This window comes from Leptodactylus fuscus, chromosome 2 (assembly GCF_031893055.1).
Source record: "Leptodactylus fuscus isolate aLepFus1 chromosome 2, aLepFus1.hap2, whole genome shotgun sequence".
NCBI classification, from domain to species: domain Eukaryota; kingdom Metazoa; phylum Chordata; class Amphibia; order Anura; family Leptodactylidae; genus Leptodactylus; species Leptodactylus fuscus.
The window spans coordinates 80,788,126-80,814,340 of NC_134266.1; the positions used below are offsets into that span (position 1 = coordinate 80,788,126).

The window sequence follows — 26,215 nt, forward strand, 5'->3', positions numbered from 1 at the left end:
TCTCCCGCTACCTGCCCACACGTAACCTCAGATCCTCCAACGACCTCCTACTCCGCTCTGCCCTCATCTGCTCCTCACACAACTATCTCCAAGATTTCTCCCGTGCATCCCCCATACTCTGGAACTCCTTACCAAGACACATAAGACTGACCCCCACAATCACAGGATTCAAGAAGGCCCTGAAGACTCACCTATTCAGGAAGGCCTACAACCTCCAATAACACTATCACCGCACCACCATCTGTACAGTCTCCCCCCCTCTCCTTCTGTCTCTACCCCCCTCCCCTCATAGATTGTAAGCCCTCGCGGGCAGGGCCCTCTACCCCACTGTGCCAGTCAGTCACTGTTAGTATTATATCTACCTGTATATTCTGTGTATTGTATGTAACCCCCAAATGTAAAGCACCATGGAATTAATGGTGCTATATAAATAAACAATAATAATAATAATAGTTGGCTTTCCCCTCTCTGATCAGTTGTCTTAGCTGTTTCTGTCCCTCTCCCAGGCAATTTTTGTCACCAGATCTAAAGACCCTCTTTTCTCCTTGAGAAGAGCTTTAATCTCAGAGTCAATCCATGGTTTGTTATTGGAGAAAAACTATTCTAGTTGGTACTGTGATGTCCACACAGAAATTAATGTAGTCTGTTATGCAATGTGTAAATCCCTCAATGTCCCCCGGAAACAAGTACTTTTCTCTACACATGACTCGTGCGGACACCGCGTGGAAAAAACATAGATCCCATTATAGTCTATGGGATCCGTGTGCTTTCATTGCTCAGCATTTGTCAATGCGTTTGGTATTCCATTTGGGAAGGGGGGCCACATGTGGACTTCCTGAACGGAATACCCAACGCAGATGAGAACAAAATACAGTGTTAGACCAGGGCCTTAGCTTTAGCCATAACGAAATTGCTCAAATTTGCAAAACCATCAGAGAAAAGCTTAGAGGGCTAATAGAAATTCCATTGACAACTGGGTAGTGGTCTTTATTGTTGGGGGAGGGGGGGGGCAATATTTATAATGTGCATTGGAACAGAACTAGGTGGGAACTGGTCTAGAAAAGGGGGGCGTCTTTTCAGTGCCGCAGCCTTCGGAGCGCTTTCACTGCGTTTCTATACATCTCATCGTTGCGTTCCGTATAAAACAATGTGTGAACACAATGATTCATGTGAAGATAACCGCTCAGCGTCTTAGAAGCCGCCCTATACACTATAACGGTACAGCTCCTGAGGTACCACACCGTACAGCGCCGCCATGCAGAAGCCACTGAGTCCCCTCACGCCTACATTCCCTCCACGCCCGCCGCCCGCTACTCGCCACACTACACTGCAGCCTGAATGAGCTCGCGCTGAGCGGTCACCTTTCTTTATGTGTTAATGAGAGGCGGGGTTGGCGAGAGGGAGGAACGCACATGCTCAGTACGCTCTTCACAGCCGCTGCTTCAGGAGGGCCGGTGCTGATTAGCCCATTGCTGTGGTGAGTGTGCATCGTACGGGGCTGCTGCAGCCCTATTCTCCGCCTCTCGTGTGGGACTCCGGCTACGTTATAAGCAGAGGTGAGTGAATGAAGCGGCCTGTGCTGCGGGCTACACGTGTGGCCGGGGCTCCGCTACTCACGGACTGCTTTGGTCCAGATGGATAGCACAGGGGCGCTGCTGTGTTTGTCGCATAGTGACGGTGGCCCAGCGTGATCCACGTGTTATCGGGCGGCCCCTTGTCCCTTTAGCTTTGCTGGTAGCAGATCATTAACCCTTACTGTTCCATGTTGTTGTCCTTTTGTTTTGTTTTTTGCTCTTTTTTATATTTTTTCTTCATCATGGAATTGTATTTTCTATCTGATCACGTTATGGTCATGGAGTCCTCACAGTTGCCCTAGAGATCACTGACCCTAATGTTCAGACCCCCCTCCCCCCAACTCAAGGTCCCTCCAAAATTCAGGTCACCTCTTATACTTGTCTTCATGATCGTTACTCTATTGGGGTGTTTTATAGATGTATGTATGTCTACAGTGTATGTATGTATTATAGATGTATGTATGTCTACAGTGTATGTATATATTATATATGATGCAATTGACTGGTAACCTCTGAGCTATTATGACTGTAGACCTTGGTTCTCACCACTGCTTCTATAAACTCTTGAAGTATACGGGTCATGAGGTTTGTTTTATTACATGGCAGTGGTTTGTTGTATTGTTGCTCAATGTAGCTATGTAATACATTAGATCTGCCCCCCTGCTGTCCTCTGTGTAACTTATACCTTATACTGGTTATAAGTTGTCCAGAACTTTGGCATTCCTAACCGTTCTCCAATAGAGTTTAGTTCAGTCTGTGTAATCCTTTGTGACCTAAATAGCCTTCATAGCACTTTACATTGTAGCAATCCCTCAGAACAGTAGGAAGGTTTGTACTGCAGAGGTTGAGCCCTCAGGAGACCGCCTGGGTTATTTACATTTGTAGCACATCTGCCGGGAGCGCGGGTTTTGGGTCTGTATAGGTTTGTAGTCTCTGGGAGTGAGCAAGAATGCATGCACTGATGGCAAGTAGGCCTACTGAAAATACAACCTGAAACAAAGTGTGTTAAGTTAGGCTAAGGCTAAATTCACATCTGTGCCATAGAGTCGTCTGCAGACACAAGTGAAAGCTGGCAAAGAGAAAAGTCTTAGTGGGGCAACATAGTGGCTCAGTGGTTAGCATTGTAGCTTTGCAGCGCTGGAGTCCTGGGTTCAAATCCTGCCAGGAACAACATCTGCAAGAAGTTTGTATGTTCTCCCCGTGTTTCGTGAATTTCCTCCCACACTCCAGAGACGTGCTAATGGGAAAAAAAATGTAAATTGTGAGGTACTATTCCGTTATCGGGCCAGCAGCAGCGCAGTTCAGCAGCAGCTTTCGGGACAGCAGTTCAGCAGCGGGAATTACAATGACATCCGAGGACTGCTGGCCCGATGCTTGTGCCCAGTAACCAGTACATCGATGACCCCCCTCCCCCATCCTTCTCCTCCTGCCAGTGCTGCCCCCCAGCTCTCCTTACATCTTCCCCGTACCCTCTCCCCGCCACACGACTAGGCCTCACCTCAGCGCTAGTACCGAGACCGAAAGGAAAGACACCGGGGCTCAATCCAGGCCCTGACAAGAAACACGCCGACTATAGGAACGGTGAGCTACAGCGAGCCGGAGGGACAAACTTTCTGCAGCGTCCGGCGGCTATCTAGTAGCATTCATTGCTCAAGATTTACGGTGAGGCCTATTACAGGGAGAGGGTACGGGGCAGATGTAAGAAGAGCTGGGGGGCAGCACTGGAAGGAAGAGGAGGATGAGGGCATCGATCGATGTACTGCCTACTACACACAAGCACGGCCTCTATCATCGGGCCAGCATCGGCTTAGTCATGTGGCGGGGAGAGGGTACGGGGTAGATGTAAGGAGAGCTGGGGGGCAGCACTGGAAGGAGGAGGAGATGGAGGGGGGGTCATTGATGTACTGGCTACTGGGCACAAGCATCGGGCCAGCAGTCCTCGGATGTCATTGTAATTCCCGCTGCTGAACTGAACTGCTGTCCCGAAAGCTGGTGCTGAAATGCGCTGCTGCTGGCCCGATAACGGAATAGTACCAATTGTGATCCCTATATGGGGCTCATAATCTACATTAAAAAAGTCGTACACACAGGACTTTTTTTCTCTGCCTCTTTGTGGCACACACCAGACAGACCCCATTATAATCAATGGGGTCTGCTAATCTCTGTGTAAATGCTGTTTCAGTGGTCTGGCTCTCCACGGGGAGTACCTGTACCACGCAAACCATGGTGTAGATATGAAGGCTTGATTCACATCTGCGTAGGAGACTGCATGGCAAATTCAAGAAAAGTCCTGCTGTTTCCTGTCAGTTTCTGCAGGTAACCACTTTTTAAACTGACACGGTCTCTGTCTATCAGGTATCCATGCAGACACGAACGATGAAGACCCGAACACTAATCTAAATCTATCATTAGCCTTACATCTGTGTCAGAGGTTCCAGAGGGAATATTCACACTGAGTTTTTATGGAGCTCATTTCAATGCAGTTTAGGCCTTATTCTGTTTCAAAAATGCCCCATGAAATCTGATTTCCCTTTATTTCAGTGGTAGATTTATTTATTTTTCTGATATAAGCAAGAACAATGTTGGACAACCCAATAATAGAATCACAGCAGAACCATTATTGTCAATGGAGTCTGTCAACTGTGATTGATGATGAATCTGCCACTGCCTCACATTTAAATGGATATATTTTATTTATTAGCCCACCTTGGCCCCCATTTTAGGCTATGGCCATACGTAGCATGTCTGCAGAGGCGATATCCACTTTGCTCCTGCCTGTAGCAAAAACCCCATCTTTCAACTTTTACATTGCAAAGGTTGACACCCAGTGGCGGGCACGCAACAGTAATGGACATGCTGCATGTTTGAAACCTGCTGTGGGTTTGTTTCGGCAATGTGTGGATGGGATTTGTTCAAAGTTCATACACTACACTGGTATTGTACTTCATAGCAGGTTAGCTGCCAGTGGCTTCACCGCAACAATAATGTATAAAGCTTGTATATTTGTCACTGTGTACCTTTAAAGCTAAAGCTTTACATTGTGGAATTGCAGCATTTCTGCCCAGGAAAAATACGCTGTGTTTTACAGTATGTGCAAAGTGACTGAGGTTCTGACTACCGTATTTTTCGGACTATAAGACGCACCTAGGTTTTAGAGGAGGAAAATAGGGGGAAAAAAATTTGAAGCAAAAAATGGTAAAATATTTAATATATGGGAGTTGTAGTTTTGCAACAGCTGCAAGGCCACATTGACAGGTGACCCTGCAGCTGTACGGGGATGCATAGAGTGGGTTTTTTTGCGGGGCCAGAAGTACTTTTTAGTTATACCATTTTGGGGAATATCTATTGCTTAGATCACCTTGTATTGAAAAAAAAAACCCGGTGGTTTATGACATATGATTTTCTACTTTTCTATATATATATATATATATATATATATATATATATATATATATATATATATTTATTCTAGGGACAGGAGGTGATTTAGAACTTTTATTTTTCATATTTTTATTATATATTTTTAAAGGTTTTTTTTTTTTTTTTTTTACTATTTTATTTACCCCCGGGGGCTTGAACCTGCGGTCACTTGATCGCAAGTCCCTTAGACGGCAATACAAGTGTATTGCCGTCTATGGGACATTCTGTCTATTAGTATTACGGCTGGTCATAGAGACCAGCCGCAATACTAATATAGCCGTGACAGGCCGGGGAGCCTCATTAGGCTCCGGGCTGTCACCCGAACAATTCGGCTCCTGCGATATCGCCGCGCAGGAGCCGGCCTGCAACTCTACAGGTACGGGGCCGGTGGGGACCGGCCCCGGGGGAGAAGAGGCCGCTGACAGACTGCAGACCCGGCATCTGCTGTACTAGAGAGGCGGATGCCGGGGAGGGATAGACGCCGGGGCCTGAGACATCGCTCCTCTGCCCTGCCTGAGGCCAGCGGCGGGGGGACGGAGGAGCGGAATAGCATCACTCCTCCCGCTGCTGGCTTCATTCAGGGCAGAGGATCGCAGCGATGTCTCAGGCCCCGGCGTCTATCACTTGCCGGCATTCGCCTCTCTATTACGGCGGGTGCCAGGCACATTCAGACTATAAGACGCACCCTTCTTTTCCCCAAAAATTTTGGGGAAAAAAAGTGCATCTTATAGTCCGAAAAATACGGTAATTCCATCTATACATTGCAGAAAAAAATCCGCTGTGGAAAAGCTGCATCTTCACCTGCATCGTTGAAAATCACATCATGTCTTTTATAGCAGCGGAAATGCTGACGTTTTCCCTATAGGTTTAGGAAGGCAAGAAAATCTGCAAAGAAAAAAATGCAGTACCCTGGTTTTTCCAGCAGCGTTTTTAGCTGTGTTTCGCTATGTGGGGCCTTAGCCTAAGAGACATTTAAGATCTTTAAAGGCAGGGAATGATGTAGAGTGAAAAAAAGTAACTTGCTCAGGACTTTGTGGAGGAAATGCTTATACAGCTAGACACAGGGAGAGCAGATGTTTCCTGTGTTAAATATTCACTAACTTTCCATACAACTTATTCTTATTTAATAGAGTGTGTGATTCTGGACCAAACTGTAATGCACTTTATTTTTTAAAAAAGTTGCCATTGTCTGTCAGAAATCCTCTCTAAAGTCTAACGCAACTCCCTCCTTTCTAATCTGCTGGTCACTCCCTGTCACTAGGGAAAGTCCTCCTTTAGAAACCAACAAGCTCAAGATTGGACACGGGAAGTGCTGGGGGGAGGAGCAGGCCTTACACTACGCCCTCTGCATGTTTATACAGATATCTGCTACACTCGCTGTTCAGATGAGTCTTCCACTTTTGACAGCTCATTGAGTGTAAGGAGAGTCTATCTGCATCTGACTAGCTGCTTGTGTTATTGCTGATGGGTGTTAGTCATAGAACAGCTTTACTTATTTTGCCCAGATCTGTCTTTGGGATCTTTTTAGGCTGCCTCCGGCCTAATTAAAAAATAAAATTTTGGCCTGGACAACCCCTTTGAGTATCCAACAAAATGTCAGCATTTATTTGACCTTGAAATGTCCTGTCTGATAAATTAGGAAGCTCTCCTTTTGGAACAGGGTTGCCTTTGGATAAATCTGAATGGCCTATTAATGTGCTTGTAAGATCAGTGTTTACATTGCTGCAGCATTGGCTTGTTTAGCACTCGAGGCTTATCCCTTTATGGTGTTTTTAGAAGCATGATTCCAGTAGACAGCAGCATGCCTCGTATTTCCCTCCCTCCCACCCCTTATGATGCAGTTCTTTCATTTCACATGCATAAGATCAGGTACTGCCAAGACTGACCCTGCCTTTGTAGTACGTGCTGCTCTCCGACTGTCTCATGAAAGAGCGTCTTGTTTGCTTGGCAACCAGCAGCTTGGAAGCTATGACACCATCGTTCTCTAAAAGTAATACTCTTAACCTTCCCTACTACAAGAAGCTCATAGACTTTAGGTACAAATTTATCAGTATAATTCCCAGAACAGAATGCTACATGTGAGTAATTCATTGGCGGTTCTGGCCCCAGCAGTAGATCTAGGCAAGATGTTTTGCATTCTGAAACCCGACCTTCTCCAGATGTCATTTACATTCAAGAATTCTATTTACATATTAATGTGCATTGAATAGTGTGATGCAGGTGACCCTTTAAATGCTGCATATACCTATGGTATATTAAGAGTTGCAAATGTCGTTTACACTTGTGCATATCAATTGCTACAGGGTGTTCAGCTGTTGTGGGAGAATTAGAAGGGTCTGATAGGTCAGCAAAAATGGCGATACACATCTCATATGTATGTGCTGCCTGATACAGCTTGCTTTTTAAATATGCAGCGAGTACAGTGTATATAATTCAATTAAGTACTGACTATATTTGATCAGGAACACCTCATGAGGTCCACAGTAGAAGACTATGTAGCACTGTACAGCATGGACTCCTTTAGGTTACACTCAAAAGGGATGGAATTGTTGACATTCTGTAACCATTTTTGAAACCAAAGCAAGTTTGTAAGACATCGTTCACACATTTCATTGCAGATTCTGCCGAAAATCATCGGAGAGAAAAGTTCTGTATGGAGGGGCAACGGCTCAAAGTATCATAGATATAGGGGCCACATGGTGGCTCAGTGGTTAGCACTGCAGCCTTGCATCACTGGAGTCCTGGGTTCAAATCCTGCCCAGGGCAAAAACCCATCTGCAAGGAGTTTGTATGTTCTCCCCGTGTTTGCATGGATTTCCATCCCATATTCCAAAGACATACTGATAGGGAAAAATGTACATTGTGAGCTCTATGTGGGGCTCACAATCTTCATTAAAAAAAGTATCATAGATATGTGATACTGAGATTCTGGGTCTCTGGACAGAGGACAATTAAGAAATGCAGCCAATAGACAGACCCGCGGGCTTATTTCTGAAAACCGTCTAAATGTCATAGCTATGAAAAAGAAGCAAGCTGCCCTATCTTGCCGTGGATTCCGCGGCTGACTCAGCCATGGCATCCGCGTGCTGTTGGCCTGGTAAAATCTTTGTCTTAGGGTCCATTCACACGCAGAAAAATGGTGAGGAATTTGGTGTGGAATTTCAGCGCTGAAGAAAAAGCCTCCCATTGTCTTCAATGGGTTCCTTTTTCTAGACCCTTTAAGTGTTTTTTTAATTAGCACCTAAGAATTAGTCTACATCAGAATAGAGAGGTGCAGGGTGACTCTGCCACATCACCGCCGTCTCGTGTCGTGACATCACTTCTTTGGAAGGATTGGCTTGGATTGATGACTATTTGGTAATAATAATAATAAATGTTATTTATATAGCGCCAACATATTCCGCAGCGCTGTACAATTTGTACCATCTCTCACAGATGAAGATGGTGACTCTGACCCAGCACAGGATTGTTGATTGCATAATAGCAATTGTTTTAAAGCCAGGAGTTGTATCTTTAGGAGTTTTCATCTCCCTGCTGGTGACTAATAGAGTCGATAACATTTTTTTTTTCTAAGGTAATTTCTGACACTTCACAACTTGTTAAGGAGCTTTGCTACTGTAGTTTAGAGAAGTGGCTGATAATGGACCTTTGAAGTAGATTGAAACTAGGAAATGCTCTTATAGTATTGTCTTTGTTCCATTTGCTTTTCTTCCTTAATGCAGAGCAATAAAGCTACTGTAAAAAAAAAAAAAAAAAAAAAGGCACACTGCGGACTTTGGAATCAGTATCATGTGCACATACCTATGGCATTCTTTCCTCTTGTAGTATGTGCACATATTTTGTATTGGACCCAAAGCTACAAAAATCAGCAGCTCCACAATACAGTATTAGGGCTGGGCAATTTTTGTTTTTTTTTTCTTAAAGAAATTAAAATTCAGTGAGTTGACGCAGATAAACTTGATGAAGGGTTTCTCATTACACCGCTGGGCTAGTGACTACAGTGGAGACATCGATCTAAATTAACAGGAGGAGGACGACAAAGGCTGCACAATTTTTTTATTTTTATTTTTTCCTTCGGCCTCCTCCACTGACTGTAGAGTAAGGGCTCTGAATCATGATGCCCGTTTACCGGTTCAAGCTTGAAATCACGCACCAAAACTAACTATACTCACTACTCAGGAGTGGTGGGGGAAACAAAAGAGAATTCCAAATGCATTGGAATCAGTGGAGCGATGCAGGTTAATGGATGTAAAAAACTGGGATTTGTGGAGGTGGTGGAAGGTCCTCCTTAAATGGCCGCTATTAATTCAATAAACTTTGCCGTCAAAACTGTCAATCTCTTTATGTTCCTAAACTGCCCATGTGCTTAAAAATAAATAAAAGTGCCAGCCACTAGGTGTCTCCTTTCGCTCTAACTTGCTAGTTGCTGCCCGTTGTAATGTCGAGTCTGTCTGTAGGTGCAGATACGGTGAGAAGTATTGTAGAAGGTGGGGTTCTGTTTTTATAGAGGAGAGCAGTGCCTATGACTAAATAAGCCTTTAGGGCTAGTTCACATGGAGCTAGTGACTGAGTATTTTGGTCCTGATTTTGATGTCGTGGCTTCCGACATTCGTGGCTTCCTGCTTTGTAGTAATCCTAAATGAATGGGCCTATCCCGGAGGGTGCTGTTGCGAGGCAGACACCGTGGCTGATCAGCCACGGAATCTGCCTGAAGAAAGGGCAGCTTGCTGCTTTTTTCCGTGAGCGGGAACACACCGCTCACGGAAAAAAGAATGCTAGCGGTCTACATAGACCTCTATTGTGAGGGGGTGGATTCGGCGTCAAAATCCGCCCCGTGTGAACGAGCCCCAAGAATGCTGAGTATTGACTTTGATATTTATGCCTCAAAGCCTTCTATAGTATACTCGCATGTTGTTACTGCCAGTACCAATAATCAAGCTAATATTATAATCCCTGTATGTTTTGGACACACATTAGTTGTGGCTGTAGTTAGAGCCGGCATACTGCAGCCATCTTTGAATGGGAAGGGGGGGGGGTAGAAAAGTGAGTCCTGCTTACCTCCCCTACACAGACTGCCTGCCTTCCTATACCCACCCTGATGCAGAAGGAGCTAGGTGGGGTAAGTCGTTATCAATGTCTCAAGAGTCCTGTTGGGATTTACTCTAAACTTTACTAAGAAATCCTACTTCAGACTGTATACACCAGTATAACAGGGTTCATCTATCATAGCAGTAGTATAAGTCACATGTCAGGTTTGCTTTAAAATACCTAGACCCATCTTGATACCGTGCCAAGTGTAAGAAGCGAGCAAACGCCTGGATTTACAAGTGGAGTAATGGTGTGAATATTTCCATATTGTACCAGGTGCATAGTGAAACACTTTGGATATAGCGGTCGTATCTCCTCTATTCCTGTGTCAGATGACAATATATAAAGACTTGAAAACCTGACTTGGTGTGTTTGTGTCAGTAAGTGCTGCCTTTAGAAAGGGATTGGTAAATGTCTCGCTGCCCCACTAGTCACATGATTTTTTATTTTTTTTTATTTCCTATGTCCCATCCCCAATGCTTCTGCAGACGGAGTTCACCTTGCCTGTCTCTCGCACCCTTGACAAGGGCAGCATTGCCTAGTGGTAGAAACAAAGCGCTGCCACAACACTGTAATGTGATCGGTGTGAGCCAGAATGGAGGAATGGCACGTGGCTACAGGACATATTTAGCATCCAGCTGTTCTATAGCATGCTTTTACATATTGTCAATTCTAATTAATAGAATCTACTTATTACCTATCACTTATGTGCCTTTAATAGCCATTCTCTGCTCCGAATAACTCCCAGTACTATATCTAACCTGATACCGTCCGATGTGAATGCAAATCCAGCCATGTGGCCTCTTCAGCTATAAATGCTTGTCCTTGTCACGAGACTTGCTAGTAACACGAACAATTCCAGAGCTTGTTCTAGTCTCATTACTTTTGTGCTGGAGCCAAGGCGTACTTCAGTCTAGAGAGCTGCATCTGGTTTAAGAGGCCATAGCAATGTAATGTAATATTTTGTAAGATGTGACTGGCGTCATTGTTGGGTATTGTGACTATGACTTAATAGTTATGTTCTACCGCCCCTCCACTATTTCTTCCGTTGATGCACATAGAGACCTTTTGGTTAATAGGGTTAGCGTTCAGGCCCAATGAAGGAACATTTATTTGTAACCTTCAGAGGTTATGGATCATTAGTCTTCTGCTTGCTAGGTGAGCATGTTGGAGATGGTGTTCTTCACCGGTAGGCACAATTTACTGTGCGCTGCAAATTCAGAGGACTTTGTTATTAAAAAAAAAAACCTCATCTACTAGTTGAGTAAGCTTTTTTTTTTTTTTTTTTTCCCCTTCGTGTCTGTTTCAGTGCTTGGGTTTTCAAAAAATGTGCAGTTAAAAACCTGTTTTGATGTAAAATTTAACTGGTCTACCTGTATCCAGCCGACTCCCCAACCAATATATTGACAAACTATAGTTATGTTGTAATTTTTATTCATTTATTATGTACTTTATTATTGCACGCAGTTAAATGGCAAGAACAGTATATACTGACAGCCTAAGGCTCTGTGCACCCTATAGAAGGCCACCATGCAGCCAAGATGGCTTGTTCAAGGACTGAGTTATCAGTTTGATCTGAGAAATGGTATGTAACCTAGGCAAGAAGAAAAAAACGAAATCATACTCTCCTGTCTCCTTCCATCGTGGTCCGATCCAGGACGTCACAGCCGGCGAGGAATTTCACTTCAAAAAGAGGCCAGTGAAATTCCTTGCGGGCTGTGACATTCTGGATCCCTGCCGCTGACTGACCTGGAAGGTCACATGTCCTTTGCTGAAGTCACTGATTGGCGTCAGTGTCATATGCGGTAAAGGGGAGTATGACCCTGGGAAAAGGGGAGTATGAATTGCTTTTATGAAGATTTCCGGATAAAGGGGGAAAAAAGTGAAAATTCAAATGTACCCCCTCCCTCCCCCTGCCTTTGCCATAATGCATATAAAACTAAATGTGATTGAAGAACAAAAAAAATAACAATAGGAGTTCCTGTGTCACAAACTGCTACATTAGAGAAAAAAAATCTAATTTATTCCATATATTTGCAGCAGTAAAAAAGAAACCCTAAATTGCAGATTCTCCTACTCTACATATAAAAAAAAAATATAAAAAAATGGCATAAGCAGCAAAATGACTAGAATCTAGATTATGACAGCGAATATTTCTGCGTGTAGTTCCATATCTGCTTCTGTTTTTTAGTGTTCATTACTGTAATTGCCTTCTTCCACTACTAGCAGACCAGCCCTCCCTGACTAAGCAGCCAAACGTCATCCTTCTGGGGAAATCGTTGTGTGTTCATTCTCTTCCTGCCTACGTAACACTTGGTGATGAGACCACAGGCTCCTAAATAAAGAAAAAAACCTTCTAGGTCGCTGTAGGAGACACGTCTGGCACGTACATCACAGTAGTGTCAAGTATCACTAAAGCCTGATTCTCTCTGTCCTGTCCTGAAGTTACTCGGAAAGCGTCAGTAGGAAAATATTCTAGCTACTGCTAGCTACGTGCTTTACCAATCTGAACCTGATTTGTAGACTTTATTTATTTATTGGGGGGGGTCATCTGTAAACATTCAAAACTGCACATTCAGCAAAATCTTCACTATTGTTAGGAGTCTTTATTATTTGTTGGCTATAAATGCAGCGGTTCTGCACAACTTTGCTCCGTCAGGGCTTGACAGCTAGCCATTCATTTTATCCTCTGCTGATTCTTATATATTTTTTCTAAGTCATATTATTATTTTTTCTAAGCCATATTATTATCTTTCCAAGGAGCATCCACCCATGTTTGCAGATGGGGTGTAGCTAACTAGACTTCTTAAAAAACTGACTTGAGCTTTGGAGCCAACTAGCTGAGGTTGCAAAGATTAAATATTCAACAGAAATAAGACTTTGTAACTCTAATATTTTAACGTTTTGTCTATTATTGGTATTCTGTGTAATTTTTATGGAGAAAATAACTTGGAAGAATCCAAAAACTCCTGGTGAGCATTCCAAAAACTTACAGGCTATTTGCAGATTCTCATGTATTTCTTAAGTCCTTAAGGGACCCATGTTAGAGACACAGTGGGTTGTGAATTTTTGCTATATAATATAATTGTGTACAGAATTTCTTTAGACCACTCATATAGCAATATAATACATGCTTTGCTGCTGGTTTCCCTTTTTTTACCTCCTCATTGAAATAACAAAGTCCTTTTACCTTTGGCTGTGTCCCGTCTAATGTTAATGTGTACAGTGTACACCGTGATCATGAGATTTCTGGGATTTTCAGCAATTGCTCACGTGCCTCTTGGCACAGACATATAATAGTTTGCAACACAAGGAAATTTAACTCTCTAAATTCATAGTAAATGGTCTGTAGAAATGGGAAATTTTTAAAAAGTTTAAAATATAAATTATTTTATATACTTTTTTTTTTTTTTTTTTTCCTTTCAGAAGTTGAAAAGTGTGAAACACCAGCAAGATGCCACCTGCCATTGGAGGGCCTGTGGGATACACACCACCTGAAGGAGGCTGGGGATGGGCGGTGGTGGTGGGAGCCTTTGTGTCTATTGGCTTCTCCTACGCCTTTCCCAAATCAATCACAGTCTTTTTCAAAGACATAGAAGTAATATTTGGAGCGACAAGTAGCCAGGTCTCATGGATTTCTTCAATTATGTTGGCTGTGATGTATGCAGGAGGTAAGTCATAATTCATATTGCATCCGGAGAGTCACTTGGTAGATTATATATTACATACCAAATAAAACTTGTTCTGTCTTATTTGAACTGGCTTTGTTTCCACAATACAGAATGTAAATGTCAGTCTGATGCATAGGTCATGTTCTTCAGATAGCTATTAATCAGATGGCCTTCCCTCTCTTACCCCTCCAAGTGCAATTGAGTTGAGAGGCCCTGGTACACGTTGTTCATTTTGGCCTGGACAACCCCTTTAATCTGTTAAAGGGCACTCGGATGTATACTGATTCTGTTTAATTTCCAAGGCTTAAGAGTACATTTCTTATCATTCAGTAGGTGCTGATAAGATTATCAATGTTAATGGCAAACATTGGGAGAGCAGGATTGGGACATTCTTTGCCGTCAGGTGGCTGGTCTCTGTCTTCCTACGCCAACCCAGGACTGCCCACAAATATGTACTGAAATAACAGCAATCATTATTTGGTAGAACACTGAAGAGTACTGAAAAAATTCCAATGTTGTCCAAATCGGTGGATCAGCACCTATTGAAGGATACAGAGAAATTGTGGTGGTGAAATGTTGGCCCATTTTTCGGACTATAAGACGCACCTAGGTTTTAGAGGAGGAAAATAGGGAAAAAAAAAATTTGAAGCAAAAACTGGTAAAATATTTAATATATGGGAGTTGTAGTTTTGCAACAGCTGCAAGGCCACATTGACAGGTGACCCTGCAGCTGTACGGGGATGCATAGAGTGTTTTTTTTTTTTTTTTGTGGGGCCAGATGTACTTTTTAGTTATACCATTTTGGGGAATGTCTATTTCTTAGATCACCTTGTATTGAAAAAAAAAAACAGGAGGTGATTTAGAACTTTTATTTATTTCATATTTTTATTATATATTTTTAAAGCTTTTTTTTTTGTTTTACTCTTTTATTCCCCCCCGGGGGCTTGAACCTGCGGTCACTTGATTGCAAGTCCCATAGACGGCAATACAAGTGTATTGCCATCTATGGGACATTCTGTCTATTAGTATTACGGCTGGTCATAGAGACCAGCCGCAATACTAATATAGCCGTGACAGGCCTGGGAGCCTCATTAGGCTCCCGGCTGTCACCCGAACAGGTCGGCTCCTGCGATATTGCCGCGCAGGAGCCGGCCTGCAACTTCAGAGGTACGGGGCCGGTGGGGACCGGCCCCGGGGGAGAAGGGGCCACCGATACTGACCCGGCATCCGCTGTACTAGAGAGGCGGATGCCGGGGAGGGATAGACGCCAGCACAGGTGCCGGGGCCTGAGACATCGCTCCTCTGCCCTGCCTGAAGCCAGCAGCGGGGGGATGGAGGAGCGGAATAGCATCGCCGCTGCCGCTGCTGGCTTCATGCAGGGCAGAGGAGCGCAGCGATGTCTCAGGCCCCGCCGTCTATCCCTTGCCGGCTTCCGCCTCTCTATTACAGCGGATGCCAGGCGCCACATTCAGACTATAAGACGCACCCTTCTTTTCCCCCCAAATTTTTGGGAAAAAAAGTGCGTCTTATAGTCCGAAACATACGGTATATCTGACTGCTGGGGGTGGACAAGGCCTCTGCACAGTCCAGCTGTTTGGGGCTGCATTGGATTTGTATACTATGCTGTGTTTGGAGCCAGATATTAGACTGTGTAGTGGGCAGGCAGTGTTACTGCAGTACAGCTTCCATGGAGGTCAATACAATTCCCTGAAACAGTTGGTCTGTGGGCAGGCTGGCTGGCTAAAGGGATTGCCAGGAATTTTTTTTTATTAATTTATATATTTTTTTTAATGGTCTTATATTATTCATATGGAAGGTTTGACAAAATTGTGGCATCCTATGTCGAATATATTAGTTTCTCTCTATCTATATGGTTTCTAGTGAAAAGTAACTTCATGTGATGCCCATTTGAGCTTGGCACAGTGACATATCCATAAGTCCTTGCACCTTTATGTTATTAAACCGCAAATAAATCAACTTAACCATATTGTCCTCTGTCTTTGGCATGAAGCCTTTTTTACAGTTTGATCCTAGGATAGGCCATCACCTTAAGATGGCAAGGGTGCCTAATGTCAGACTCCTGTCTCATCTGCTCTTTGGAGGGAGCACCATAGTGCTGCGGGCCATTCTTTCATTTTAGTGGCTGTGTCTGGTATACACTCGAGTGGAGAGAATCTGTAATAAACTAGTAACTCCACGTACAACTACACAACTGTTATTAAAGGTGCAAAGCTGTGTGTGTGTGTAAAATATTTTTTTTCCCTTTTTAAGGACTTGAATGATAAAATAGAAAAACAATTCTATTTTTGTGAATGTTTTCAGATAGGCCTAAGCTGTGTTTCTTTAACAACTGTGTCTAACTTCAGTGACTCCTGCTAGTCCCTCAGACTTGCCGTACAGTGGTTTCCTAGTATGGAGCAGTTATAAAATGCTCTTTGTATCCAGCAGACCCTCCCCCATGGTGTGATCCATCTGCAGGTTCATTGACTGTTTGCTGTCATGCGCAGGATTCGTTCTGGTTTTCCAGAGTTTCAGGCAGTGGGTTATGTATAATTTATGTGTTACTTTCAGTGGGAAGCGCATATTAACAGTTTGCATAGGGAGAATGCCAATAAATAGTCTAATTCTTTTTATCTATAAACATAGAATCCAAACCAAACTAAATAACCAGATTACATTTAAGTGGAAGTTCTTCTGCATTAATGCACTGGTGAGCCCTATAAATATTTGGTCCTACGTATTGCGATTACGTTCTGTGGCTAAAATTTTACCCATGCATTAAATGGTGCCTATGTCTCTGCCAATATGAACACCATGTAAACTGCTAAAAGGAAAGCACTTAAGCGTGCCCTGTGAGTTTGGAAGAAGAAAGTTGTCCCCCGATATGTCTCCATTGCTTTCTACAAGTTGCACTGGGCCCTGATCTTTAGTGTCTCATGTTTGCTATTTTTCTAAGTATTGAACTGATCGCTTTTCCGCAGTTACGCAATTTGTTTTCAGCTTTGGTAAGGTCACGAGGTTTATTCATTGACCAGACCTGGTCAAATGACCAGCTCACACTTTTGCTTCCCTTAAAATACCTTTTGCACACTCATCTGCTTATAAATCTTATCTTTATACTTCCATAAATGTTTCAGAGAACCCATATTCAGTGCATTCCTAGCCTGTAATGTTCTCACTTTAAATATATTTTCCTTTTGGCTAAAATCACAGTTTTTTTGTTTTTTTTTTCTTATTGGTTTACCTCAAAAGCTTCTCCCTGTCATTTTCCTGCCTGCTGTTCACTAAACTCCCACAGTGCAACTCCTGTCACATGGAAAGTCATTGACTTGCAATAGACATTGAATGTGGTTTATATTTAATAGTGCTGAGCTAGTGTGTGAGCAGGTCAGATTGTTTCTTTACTGCCGGGCTTTAGCAGACTGCTTTAGAATCGCACATTATGACCGTTGTTCCCAGTTAATGAAATGGACAGCCATGGAAGAGTACAAATACCCATCTTAGCATTTTAGCCAAGGTGTGCAAATCTTGTGGTAATGCAAATATACAGGCATAAGTAATGCTAAATCGTCAGAGTTTACACAGAAAACTAACACGGTAACTGTCCTCATGTATAAATGGCTATGGGATGGTAGAAGTTGTAGCTGTATGTGGATGAAACCGCACCCACACGTAGCCGCTAATAATTGTGCAGTCATTGGCAGCCGCCAATGGGTAAAGGTTCAGTCACTTATGGCTACCACTGTGTTGCACTCTTTGGCAGCTGCCATGATCATGCACCCCAAGTGATAAAGTAGAGTTCACCTGTGGCACAGTCCAATATAGTGTGTCTGATTCTGAACTAGAAGCGAGTGATATAGTACAATAAACAGGTTATCGGGAGTGCAGTGGGTTGGTGGTATCAGTTGTTAGTATATGGCACTTAAGAGGATCACTTCTATTCTAAAAATGCAACAGACTAAAGGACCAATATAAGGATGCCATCACAGCCACACATATATACATTGTCAGGGTCTGGAGTTGCTAGATGCGGTGGCATAGACACAAAAGTCTAGATTCTTTAGTCCAAAACAAAGGTACAGTTTATTTACACTCAAAAAAGTAGTGCAGCAACAAAAGGAAACAATACAAAAATAAATACCTGCCTAGCTAGGCTCTAACTCAACATAGGTTACCTCACCTATAATAGCAGACTCAACAGTAGGTTGCATCAACCAAGACAGCTCCAACAGTCTGACCTTCCTGCTGGCTCTCCAGCCAAGCTCTGTCCCAAAGTCTTGCTGCTGGAGCTGACCTTTTAAACCTCACTGATGAGGTCAATTCACAGTAGCTGACACGCTGCAGAAACATCCGCAATGTGTGAACTGGAGGGGGTTGGAATGACAGGTCCCACTACCAACCTACCTGCTATTCCTAAAAATCCAGCCCAATAGAGAGAACTTGAATAACGCTCAGCAGACAAAAGTTATCTGCTGAGAACCAGTCTTTCTGGATTTCTTCATCTCACCCACCTGAGTAGTCTTGGTGAGATGTACACCCCCTCCATTATCTGACCAGCCATCGGCTTACAATATAGAGTGTTGTACTGTAAGACAGTCTTTATAACCTGATTTATGAGAAGGTGCCCTATAACTGGGCTGTTAACCTGTTCCTCTGAAGAGCCATTTACCACTGGCGTGCAGCAGCTCTGTCCTTGCTAAGACTCTCTCGCTCTGGGTCCGGGACAGAGCTTCTACATGTTAGTGTTGAATGACTTTAACTGATTACAGCATTTTTTAACCTGTTCTCTGCCAATGGTGAGGAACAGGTTAACAATGACATTATCAATCACTGAGATCAGCAGCATTCGGCTGCAATCCCACGGCCTACTCTTCTTGCATCGAGCTACAGTGTACTGCTCGAGGTGCGGTGCTTATTTGTAGTTCCCTACACTGCTGCTGTTAGATTAAACCAGGTGCTTTAGATGCCTGGTAAAGTCTCAAGCGTATTGATACACATTAGACCTGTTTGGAGGCATAAAGTTGCTATTATAGGCCTCATTGCAACCTTTGTGTGTGATATTTAATGTTATCAGAGGACTGGTACCTTCTTTCTGACAAATCTGTGGACTGGATGCTTCAGCGTCATTTGGGTTTCTAAGATCCACTACTCACTTAAAGACTTCAGATAAATAGTTGAAAAGAACAGATAAAATTTTAACTTATTTTCTCTTCTTTTTCCCCCCATTTTTAGGTCCCATAAGCAGTGTGTTAGTAAACAAATATGGAAGCAGACCCATCATGATGGCTGGTGGGCTTCTTGCAGGCACTGGCCTAATCGCAGCCTCCTTCTGTAATACAGTGAGCGAGCTATATTTCTGTATTGGTGTCATTGGAGGTAAGTTTCTCTCTGCCACAACCCTTTGCCTTATAAACTATACAGCTTGTCTAATCTTATAGCAAGACCTTTGTAATCTTTGCTTACAATAGCAAGAAGCTATCTTGTTCTTTAGGCGAATTACCCTTCTATGAGGTACTTGTAGGATAGATGCAGGTACACCTAATGATATGCCATAGTATCTAAATTTGTAGAGGAAATCTAGCAGGCCTATGCTAAATCTGGACGTTTCAAATACAATATATATTATGTAGGTATAAATTAACAATTAGAATATCTGTACTGGCATTCTAGTATTGATAGTTTATATCCTTAGCATCAATGTCAGGCTTGGCATTTCCATTTCTTAGATAAAGGCATGAGGAGCTTAGATGCGCTGAGCAGCCTTGTGAACTGCCTGCCACGACCATCGCGGTCGCGGCTTTCCCCCTCCTGTGTCGTCTCAAATGAATGAGCCGACATAGGAGGGTGCTGCCGCTAGGCGGAAGCCGCGATCCAGCGCGCCGCGGTTTCTGCCTGAAGATAGGACGTCGCTTCTTTTCTCCGCTAGCAGCAGCCCGCCGCTAGCGGAAAAAAGAAGCCCGGCGGTCTGCATAGATCACCATTGTAAAGGGGCGGATTTTGAAGCGAAATCCGCTGTCAAAATCCGTCCCTTTGCCCACGTGTGAACGAGCCCTTGGACCCATTCAAGAAAACTGTGCAACGCTGGAATACCCAGCACTGTCACTGCTTGTGTGGGCAATGTAAAACATTAAAAGCTGTAGCTTTTGCCCAAGGGCCATGGCTTCTTTATATTGATTGTTTGGGATGCTGACAATCAGAATTCATCAAAACTGTATTCCTTACCAAGTAAAAGCTCCAATTTTAAGTGTGTGTTTTTTTGTTTGTTTTTTTCTCCTAGGATTTGGTCTGGCTTTTAACTTGAATCCAGCACTAACCATGATTGGCAAATATTTCTTTAAGAGGAGACCAATAGCTAATGGACTTGCCATGGCAGGAAGCCCTGTATTTTTGTCAACGCTAGCTCCAATGAATCAGTATTTTTATAATATCTTTGGGTGGAGGGGAAGCTTCTTGATCCTGGGCGGTCTTCTGCTGAATTGTTGTGTAGCAGGTTCATTAATGCGACCCATTGGACCAAAACCTGAGAACGCAAAGAAGAAAGTGACCAAGGAGGTTTTGGAAGAAGCTGGAAAATGCACCTCAAAAGAAGATGGGGATGCAAACAAAGATCTTATTGATGGCAAGGCAAAAACAAAACCAACCTTTTTTCAGACAATCAACAAATTCTTGGACTTTTCTCTTTTTACTCATCGAGGGTTTTTGATCTACCTTTCTGGGCACACCATTATGTTCTTTGGACTGTTTGCACCCTTAGTCTTTCTTAGCAATTATGCAAAAAGCAAGAATATTTCCAATGAGTCTGCTGCCTTCTTGCTTTCTATCCTTGCTTTTGTAGATATGATTGCAAGACCGTCCATGGGGTTAGTGGCAAATACAAAGTGGGTGAGGCCAAGGGTGCAGTATTTCTTTGCCATTGCTGTGCTATACAATGGTGTCTGCCACCTTTTGGCTCCCTTATCAACAGATTATGTTGGCTTTGCCGTATATGCTGCCTTCTTTGGATTTGCATTCGGTTGGCTCAGCTCTGTCCTCTTTGAAACTTTGATGGACTTAGTTGGTGCACAGAGGTTTTCAAGTGCTGTTGGATTGGTCACCATTGTAGAATGTTGTCCTGTTCTCCTTGGACCACCCCTTTTAGGTAAGAATACAAAAAAAGAAATCCTAAAAAATGTCCACTATTTCTGTACACCAAACTCAAAATACTTTTTCTTTGACTTCTGCAGAATAGCTTTGGGTCTAAATGCTGGATACCCTACTGGTCACAAGAGCTGGGGTCCTGTTACGTATTACCCCCTTTCCCCTTATGTGTATGAACAGTGGTTGAGCATATATATGGCATTCTTTCACCTTTTAAGACACCGCTGATTCACATTTGGGAACAAAGGACCCCTGTTCTTCTAATTGGTAGGGTTCCAGTAATTGGACTGTTCTCCTGTGCTTTATATCTGGAAGGGAGTCCTTTAAGGTCCACCTCTCCAAACTTTAGGATAGGATGAAGATTACAAATACTGCCTTCTTACCTGGCACCAATCAGCCATTGGAACAAGATGCTAGCTGTGTGTTAGCTGGCTCCGCTCCTGAGCTGGTCCATGCCATCTGCCTTCATGATATACTATTACAACAGTTTGTGGCAACATGCACACACCACTGACGTAGTGGTATGTCATGGGGTGGCACCTGTCGTGTTTTTATGTTCCTAGAAAACCCATTCATTGTTTTTGCTTCCAAGGGAATAGTTTTGATATCAATTCCTTGTTTTCAAGATTTCTGCTTGATGGCATTAAATAGAAACCTTCACTGTAAAAACATTAATATTTTTGTCTGATTTATGCCTGAGCTGGACTCAACCTATGACCTATCTGTGTTTCTGCATCAGTCCAGTGTCCATAGTCTGAAGTAGCCAGATAGAAAATACTCAGCCTGCAGCATTTTCCTGTCTGTTGCAGGAAGACTTCAGCCTTTAAAGGGACTCTATCATTGGCTCTAGTGATTTTTCACTAAGCATATATTTGCATAGCCTTTAGAAAGGCTATTCCAGACCTACCTTTTGTTTAGTAATCCTCTCAGCCATTTTTGAATTAGCATACCAATAAAAGCGGGCTAAATAACCAGCATGGAGCACCAGAAGTTCACTGAGCACTGCGTGTTGTGTGTGAACAGGGGGAGGCGAGAGCAGGGAGGATGATGAGTCATCATCATCATCATCAGCCTTCCCTGTTCTTACCTCCCCCTGTTCACACACAGTGCTCAGTGGACTTCAGGTGCTCCATGCTGGTTATTTAGCATATCAATAAAAGCGGACTAATTCATAAACAGCTGAGGGGATTACTGAACAAAAGGTATGCCTGGAATAGCCTTTCTAAAGGCTATGCAAATATTTGCTTAGTTAAAAATCACTACAGCCCACGATAGAACTGTGCAGACTACACCAGGTCCCTTAGTGTGTCCTTACTTATATTTCCCATAGGTATACTATATATATATATATATATATATATATATATATATATATATATATAATGATTCTATAACTTTTAGCAACTGTTGTATTATAGATCGACTGAGTTGATCAGTCTTGTAAAGCTGCACTCTTCAAGATGGTTCTTATGGTGACCTTAACCCTGTGTCTGGTTTTCCATTTTAGGCAGACTAAATGATATATATGGAGACTACAAATACACTTACCAAGCTTGTGGCGTAGTGCTGATCGTCTCCTCAATCTACCTCTTCATTGGAATGACTATCCACTACAGACTCCTAGCAAAAGAACAAAAAGCTGAAGAGAAAAAGAGAAGCCAAGAGGCAAATGGTGGTGAAGCTGAACACAAAGTCAACAATGAACTCCCAGTCCTTCCTCAGAATTCTGATGATGTAGTGAAAGAGGAGGAAAGCAACATATGAGACTGCTGGTTTTTACTGGGTGGACACAGTCAACACATGACACTGATACTGCACAATAGTCTCCTTTTTAGGATAGGGATTTATTTTTAAGCCTTATTTGAAACATATTTTTTCCCCATAGCAGATCTATGAAAAACATTTTATCCGACAGAAACTAAACGTTGCAATTTTAATTCTTCAGTTGGCTGGAACGTTAACTTGTGCCTTATTGCATCAATTTTTTTAAAATTTTTATTGTATCCCCCCCTTCATAAGAACGTTACACACCCCATAGAAATTTTTAATATACATTTGTTGACTCATGTGACCACAAAGCTGCCACCCAATGAAAGGTTTCAATTTTCAGGAACAAGTGGACAAAACCTATAGCTCCCCCATTGGCAACGCTTGGATTCTGTCTTCCACAGACTACTTCCACTAGAAAAGATGCTGCTACAATACATCAATCATTGGAAATAATCTCTAGGGCCTTGACTGGCAGGTTCCTGAATGGATCATGGCAAAAATCTACACTCTTCTAACACTTGTAATGTTTCTGTTATTGCTGTGTGGGTGCATTGGGTGTTTCCAGTATTAATGTCTGCACTGCCTTAGATGGCTGTGGCTCTTATTGTAAAATCTTCTAGCAACTAAAGAGGCAGTCATGTTCTGTCCTCCCACTGTCACGGTGAATGTGTTCCATACATACATTTTAATTGATGATCTGCCTTTCTTTACAGAGTGTTGGAGCTAGTTACCTTTTTATTTTTTAACCATCCCATGCTACTATGATGTCGGGGTGCAAATGATGTTGAAACAAATCGGACTGACTTGGATTTTGGCTAATAAGATGAAGTATAACTTTTATTGTGAGCTGTACTGCTTTTAGAATGTGTTTTTTTTTTTTAGCATTTCTTCATATAATCAAGTTGGCTTTTTAAAAGGATATATGTGCCTGATAACACTGCAGACACTAAATCGTAGGTCTTAAGGTTAGAGAGCTGCATGGTGAAATTCAGGAGGCCTGTTCTCCCAGGGGCGGACACTAGGAAGTTTTTGGAAATATTTGCCTTTCTGTCCTGTGTGTGAGATATTTGCTTGGATGTCCCAACCCCCATTGTGCATGCAGTCTAATGTGGTCTGCTTTTCTGAATGATTGTTTCAGAACCATTTCAATCAGCCCTAATATTTAGGGCGATACCAATTTAAATAGAATTCTTTTAGCGGCAAGCATGGGTCAAGTTTATGTAAATGAAGTCCTCTTCAGACATGTGGCCTAAAGGAGTTTTACATAATTAGAAAAACATGCTTTATAATCGGTATAGTTCTGCACCTGTCCATTGGTTGGGTCTGGTAGATTCCACCTAAAATCGTCGGAGAGAAGAGTCCCCCTTGCAGATTTGGGGTCTGCAGGTGACTGATTTTTAAGCGCACAGGTTCTCCATCTTTTGGATCCCTATGTGGCTCTGATAAGGTCAAAGCCGTATTTATGACTAATTGACCGATAATCCCAGGTAACTGTCGTCATCCTAATTAATTAGGCTGAGTGCCAGGCGGTGAAGAAGTCACACCACTCTATATGTTGGTATTAGTTACTCTCTCGGCTAAGGCATGTGTGCTGATGCACTTTTATTTAAGACCACGGGGGGTTAAATAGTAGCAGAGAAAGTAAAAACGATAACAACAACGTAAGTTTTCATATCCATTCCTGATTGGTATAGTACATCTCAATCAAACAGAAAAATTTTAAGCAGTGCCATATATAGCCAGCTACTCCCGGTCCTGCATTTGTTTTTCTTGAACCCATCCTGGATGCAGGTGCCATCTTATCATATAACATTGTACCAGTTTCAAGCATAAGCAACTGTATCTAGCATTCAGCTTTTAAAGATAACAATGGATAACATAGGAATGAATGGGAGCGTTCTGTTCGAAACTGCTGTTTCAAATAGTACTCGCTCATCTCTATACATAGCCTGTGGGTGTCTGTAACACTATTTGAGCTCATCTTTATTTGTGCAGCCTTTTAAAAGCTTAAAATCTCATATGTACAGTTAATGCATCTAAAATTTCAACAAACTTTGCATAATCATGTAGTACAGTGTATACATGAGTAACACAATATTTGGCTAGTATGAGTTATATTTCGATTCTTAGTACTTGAACTCTGCAGTTTGTGTGTAGTTTACATTCCTCTCTGAGCTACCATTCACTGCAGATAGCAAATACAGCAGGAGAATCTACTCCATAACCGTCTCTTACTCAGGAACAGCCCAAGGCCATGCAGGACATACATAGAGAAGTGTTGACCTGTACTGATGTGAGTAAAGTTCTTTGGTTGTGATAGAAAGCTCCTATTTTGCTAAGCCTATGTTTCTCTGCTCATTCTCATTTTTTCTCCTTTTCACGGACGTGTGTAATGAGTCATGTGACCTGCAGACTTTTGAGACTTGTGATAGGGTTTTGGTTTTGTTTTGTTTTTTTAAACAGGAAAATTCCCTGTTTAAAAGCAGAAAGGACTTTTCCTCTGATAATTTAGGCTGGGTTCACACTAGGTGTCCGACAGCTAGTGTCCATAGCTAATGTCCGTGCAGGATTTTTCTGTCCGCTTGAAAAATCGGACATGGTTGTAAACGGACACTTAAGGGCACACACGGACACTAAAGGACACAACATAAAATCCCATTTAAATTAATGGAAATTGTAAACGGACACAGCTAGTGTCCGTTGCTAAAATCTTGAGCAGACATTAGCTACGGACACTAGCTGTCGGACACCTACGGTAGTTGAAGATTGCAAAACCTCTTGCTTCCAAGGATTGTTGAAAGTTAGTGAGTTTTACTCTAAATTTCTGCTACTTCATTCCATGTCACATTGTTAGGATTAGGAATCTTGGGTATGAGCTAGAAGGTTGCCTTCTCTCTTTGTGGTCTTCCCTGTGCCATACAGAGATCAGTGTGGTCATCAGTATATCTGTGAGCGCCATTTCCTACATGTTACAGGTGAGCACAGCTAGGTATACTTTGGGTATACTTCCATGTAGCTCTCCATGTCTCCTGGACCAATGTTGAGCAGCATTAGCATATCGCCCGCCACCCCTATAGATAGGGAGTTTCATCATGGGTATATATTTGGATACTAGAAAATGGCATTCAAACATATAGCCTATTCACTTTAATATTCTGCCCTGCACAACAACTGAACGCCAATGAAGCGCAGAACAGGGTCCAAAGTTCTATCTGATCTCACATGATGTAAATGCAGAGTTGGCGAAACATCTGAAAAGTAGAGGGAAATTGAGGCTTTCTGCAGTTTTAGCTTCATTCCCTACCTCCTTCCACTTAACCTGGCTTGTACTATTGCTACCTCTCTATATTTTTAGCGATCTGTTGTCTTGTATAGTAGTAGTATTTGTAAAGTCACCTGAATATTTATACATGCCTCTTCTCTAAAATAAAAGGAAGAATCTGTTGCTTCCGGCAGTTTAGCGGCTGGTAAGACTTCACTTGTTGTGACCACCTCTGCCAGAACAGCAGACCATGAACATGATGGGCCCATAAGAAGATTGATGTACTGTATGTA

General features: G+C 42.7%; 1 protein-coding gene across 1 annotated transcript; it reads left to right on the top strand.

The window, feature by feature from the left end:
* Positions 1–1,456: 1,456 nt before the first annotated feature.
* SLC16A1 (solute carrier family 16 member 1) lies at positions 1,457–26,215 on the top strand. Its single transcript, XM_075264066.1, has 5 exons — positions 1,457–1,556; positions 13,509–13,753; positions 18,986–19,129; positions 20,031–20,891; positions 22,398–26,215. The coding sequence occupies exons 2-5, from the start codon at positions 13,537–13,539 to the stop codon at positions 22,652–22,654; spliced, it is 1,479 nt and encodes a 492-aa protein (XP_075120167.1). The 5' UTR covers positions 1,457–1,556; positions 13,509–13,536; the 3' UTR covers positions 22,655–26,215.

Excerpts from the sequence above, each read along its gene's own strand:
- SLC16A1 (XM_075264066.1), top strand. The coding sequence starts at position 13,537 with ATGCCACCTGCCATTGGAGGGCCTGTGGGATACACACCACCTGAAGGA. Across the intron at positions 13,754-18,985 it reads GGCTGTGATGTATGCAGGAG|GTCCCATAAGCAGTGTGTTA; the intron begins GTAAGTCATAAT and ends CCCCATTTTTAG. Across the intron at positions 20,892-22,397 it reads CCTTGGACCACCCCTTTTAG|GCAGACTAAATGATATATAT; the intron begins GTAAGAATACAA and ends TTTCCATTTTAG.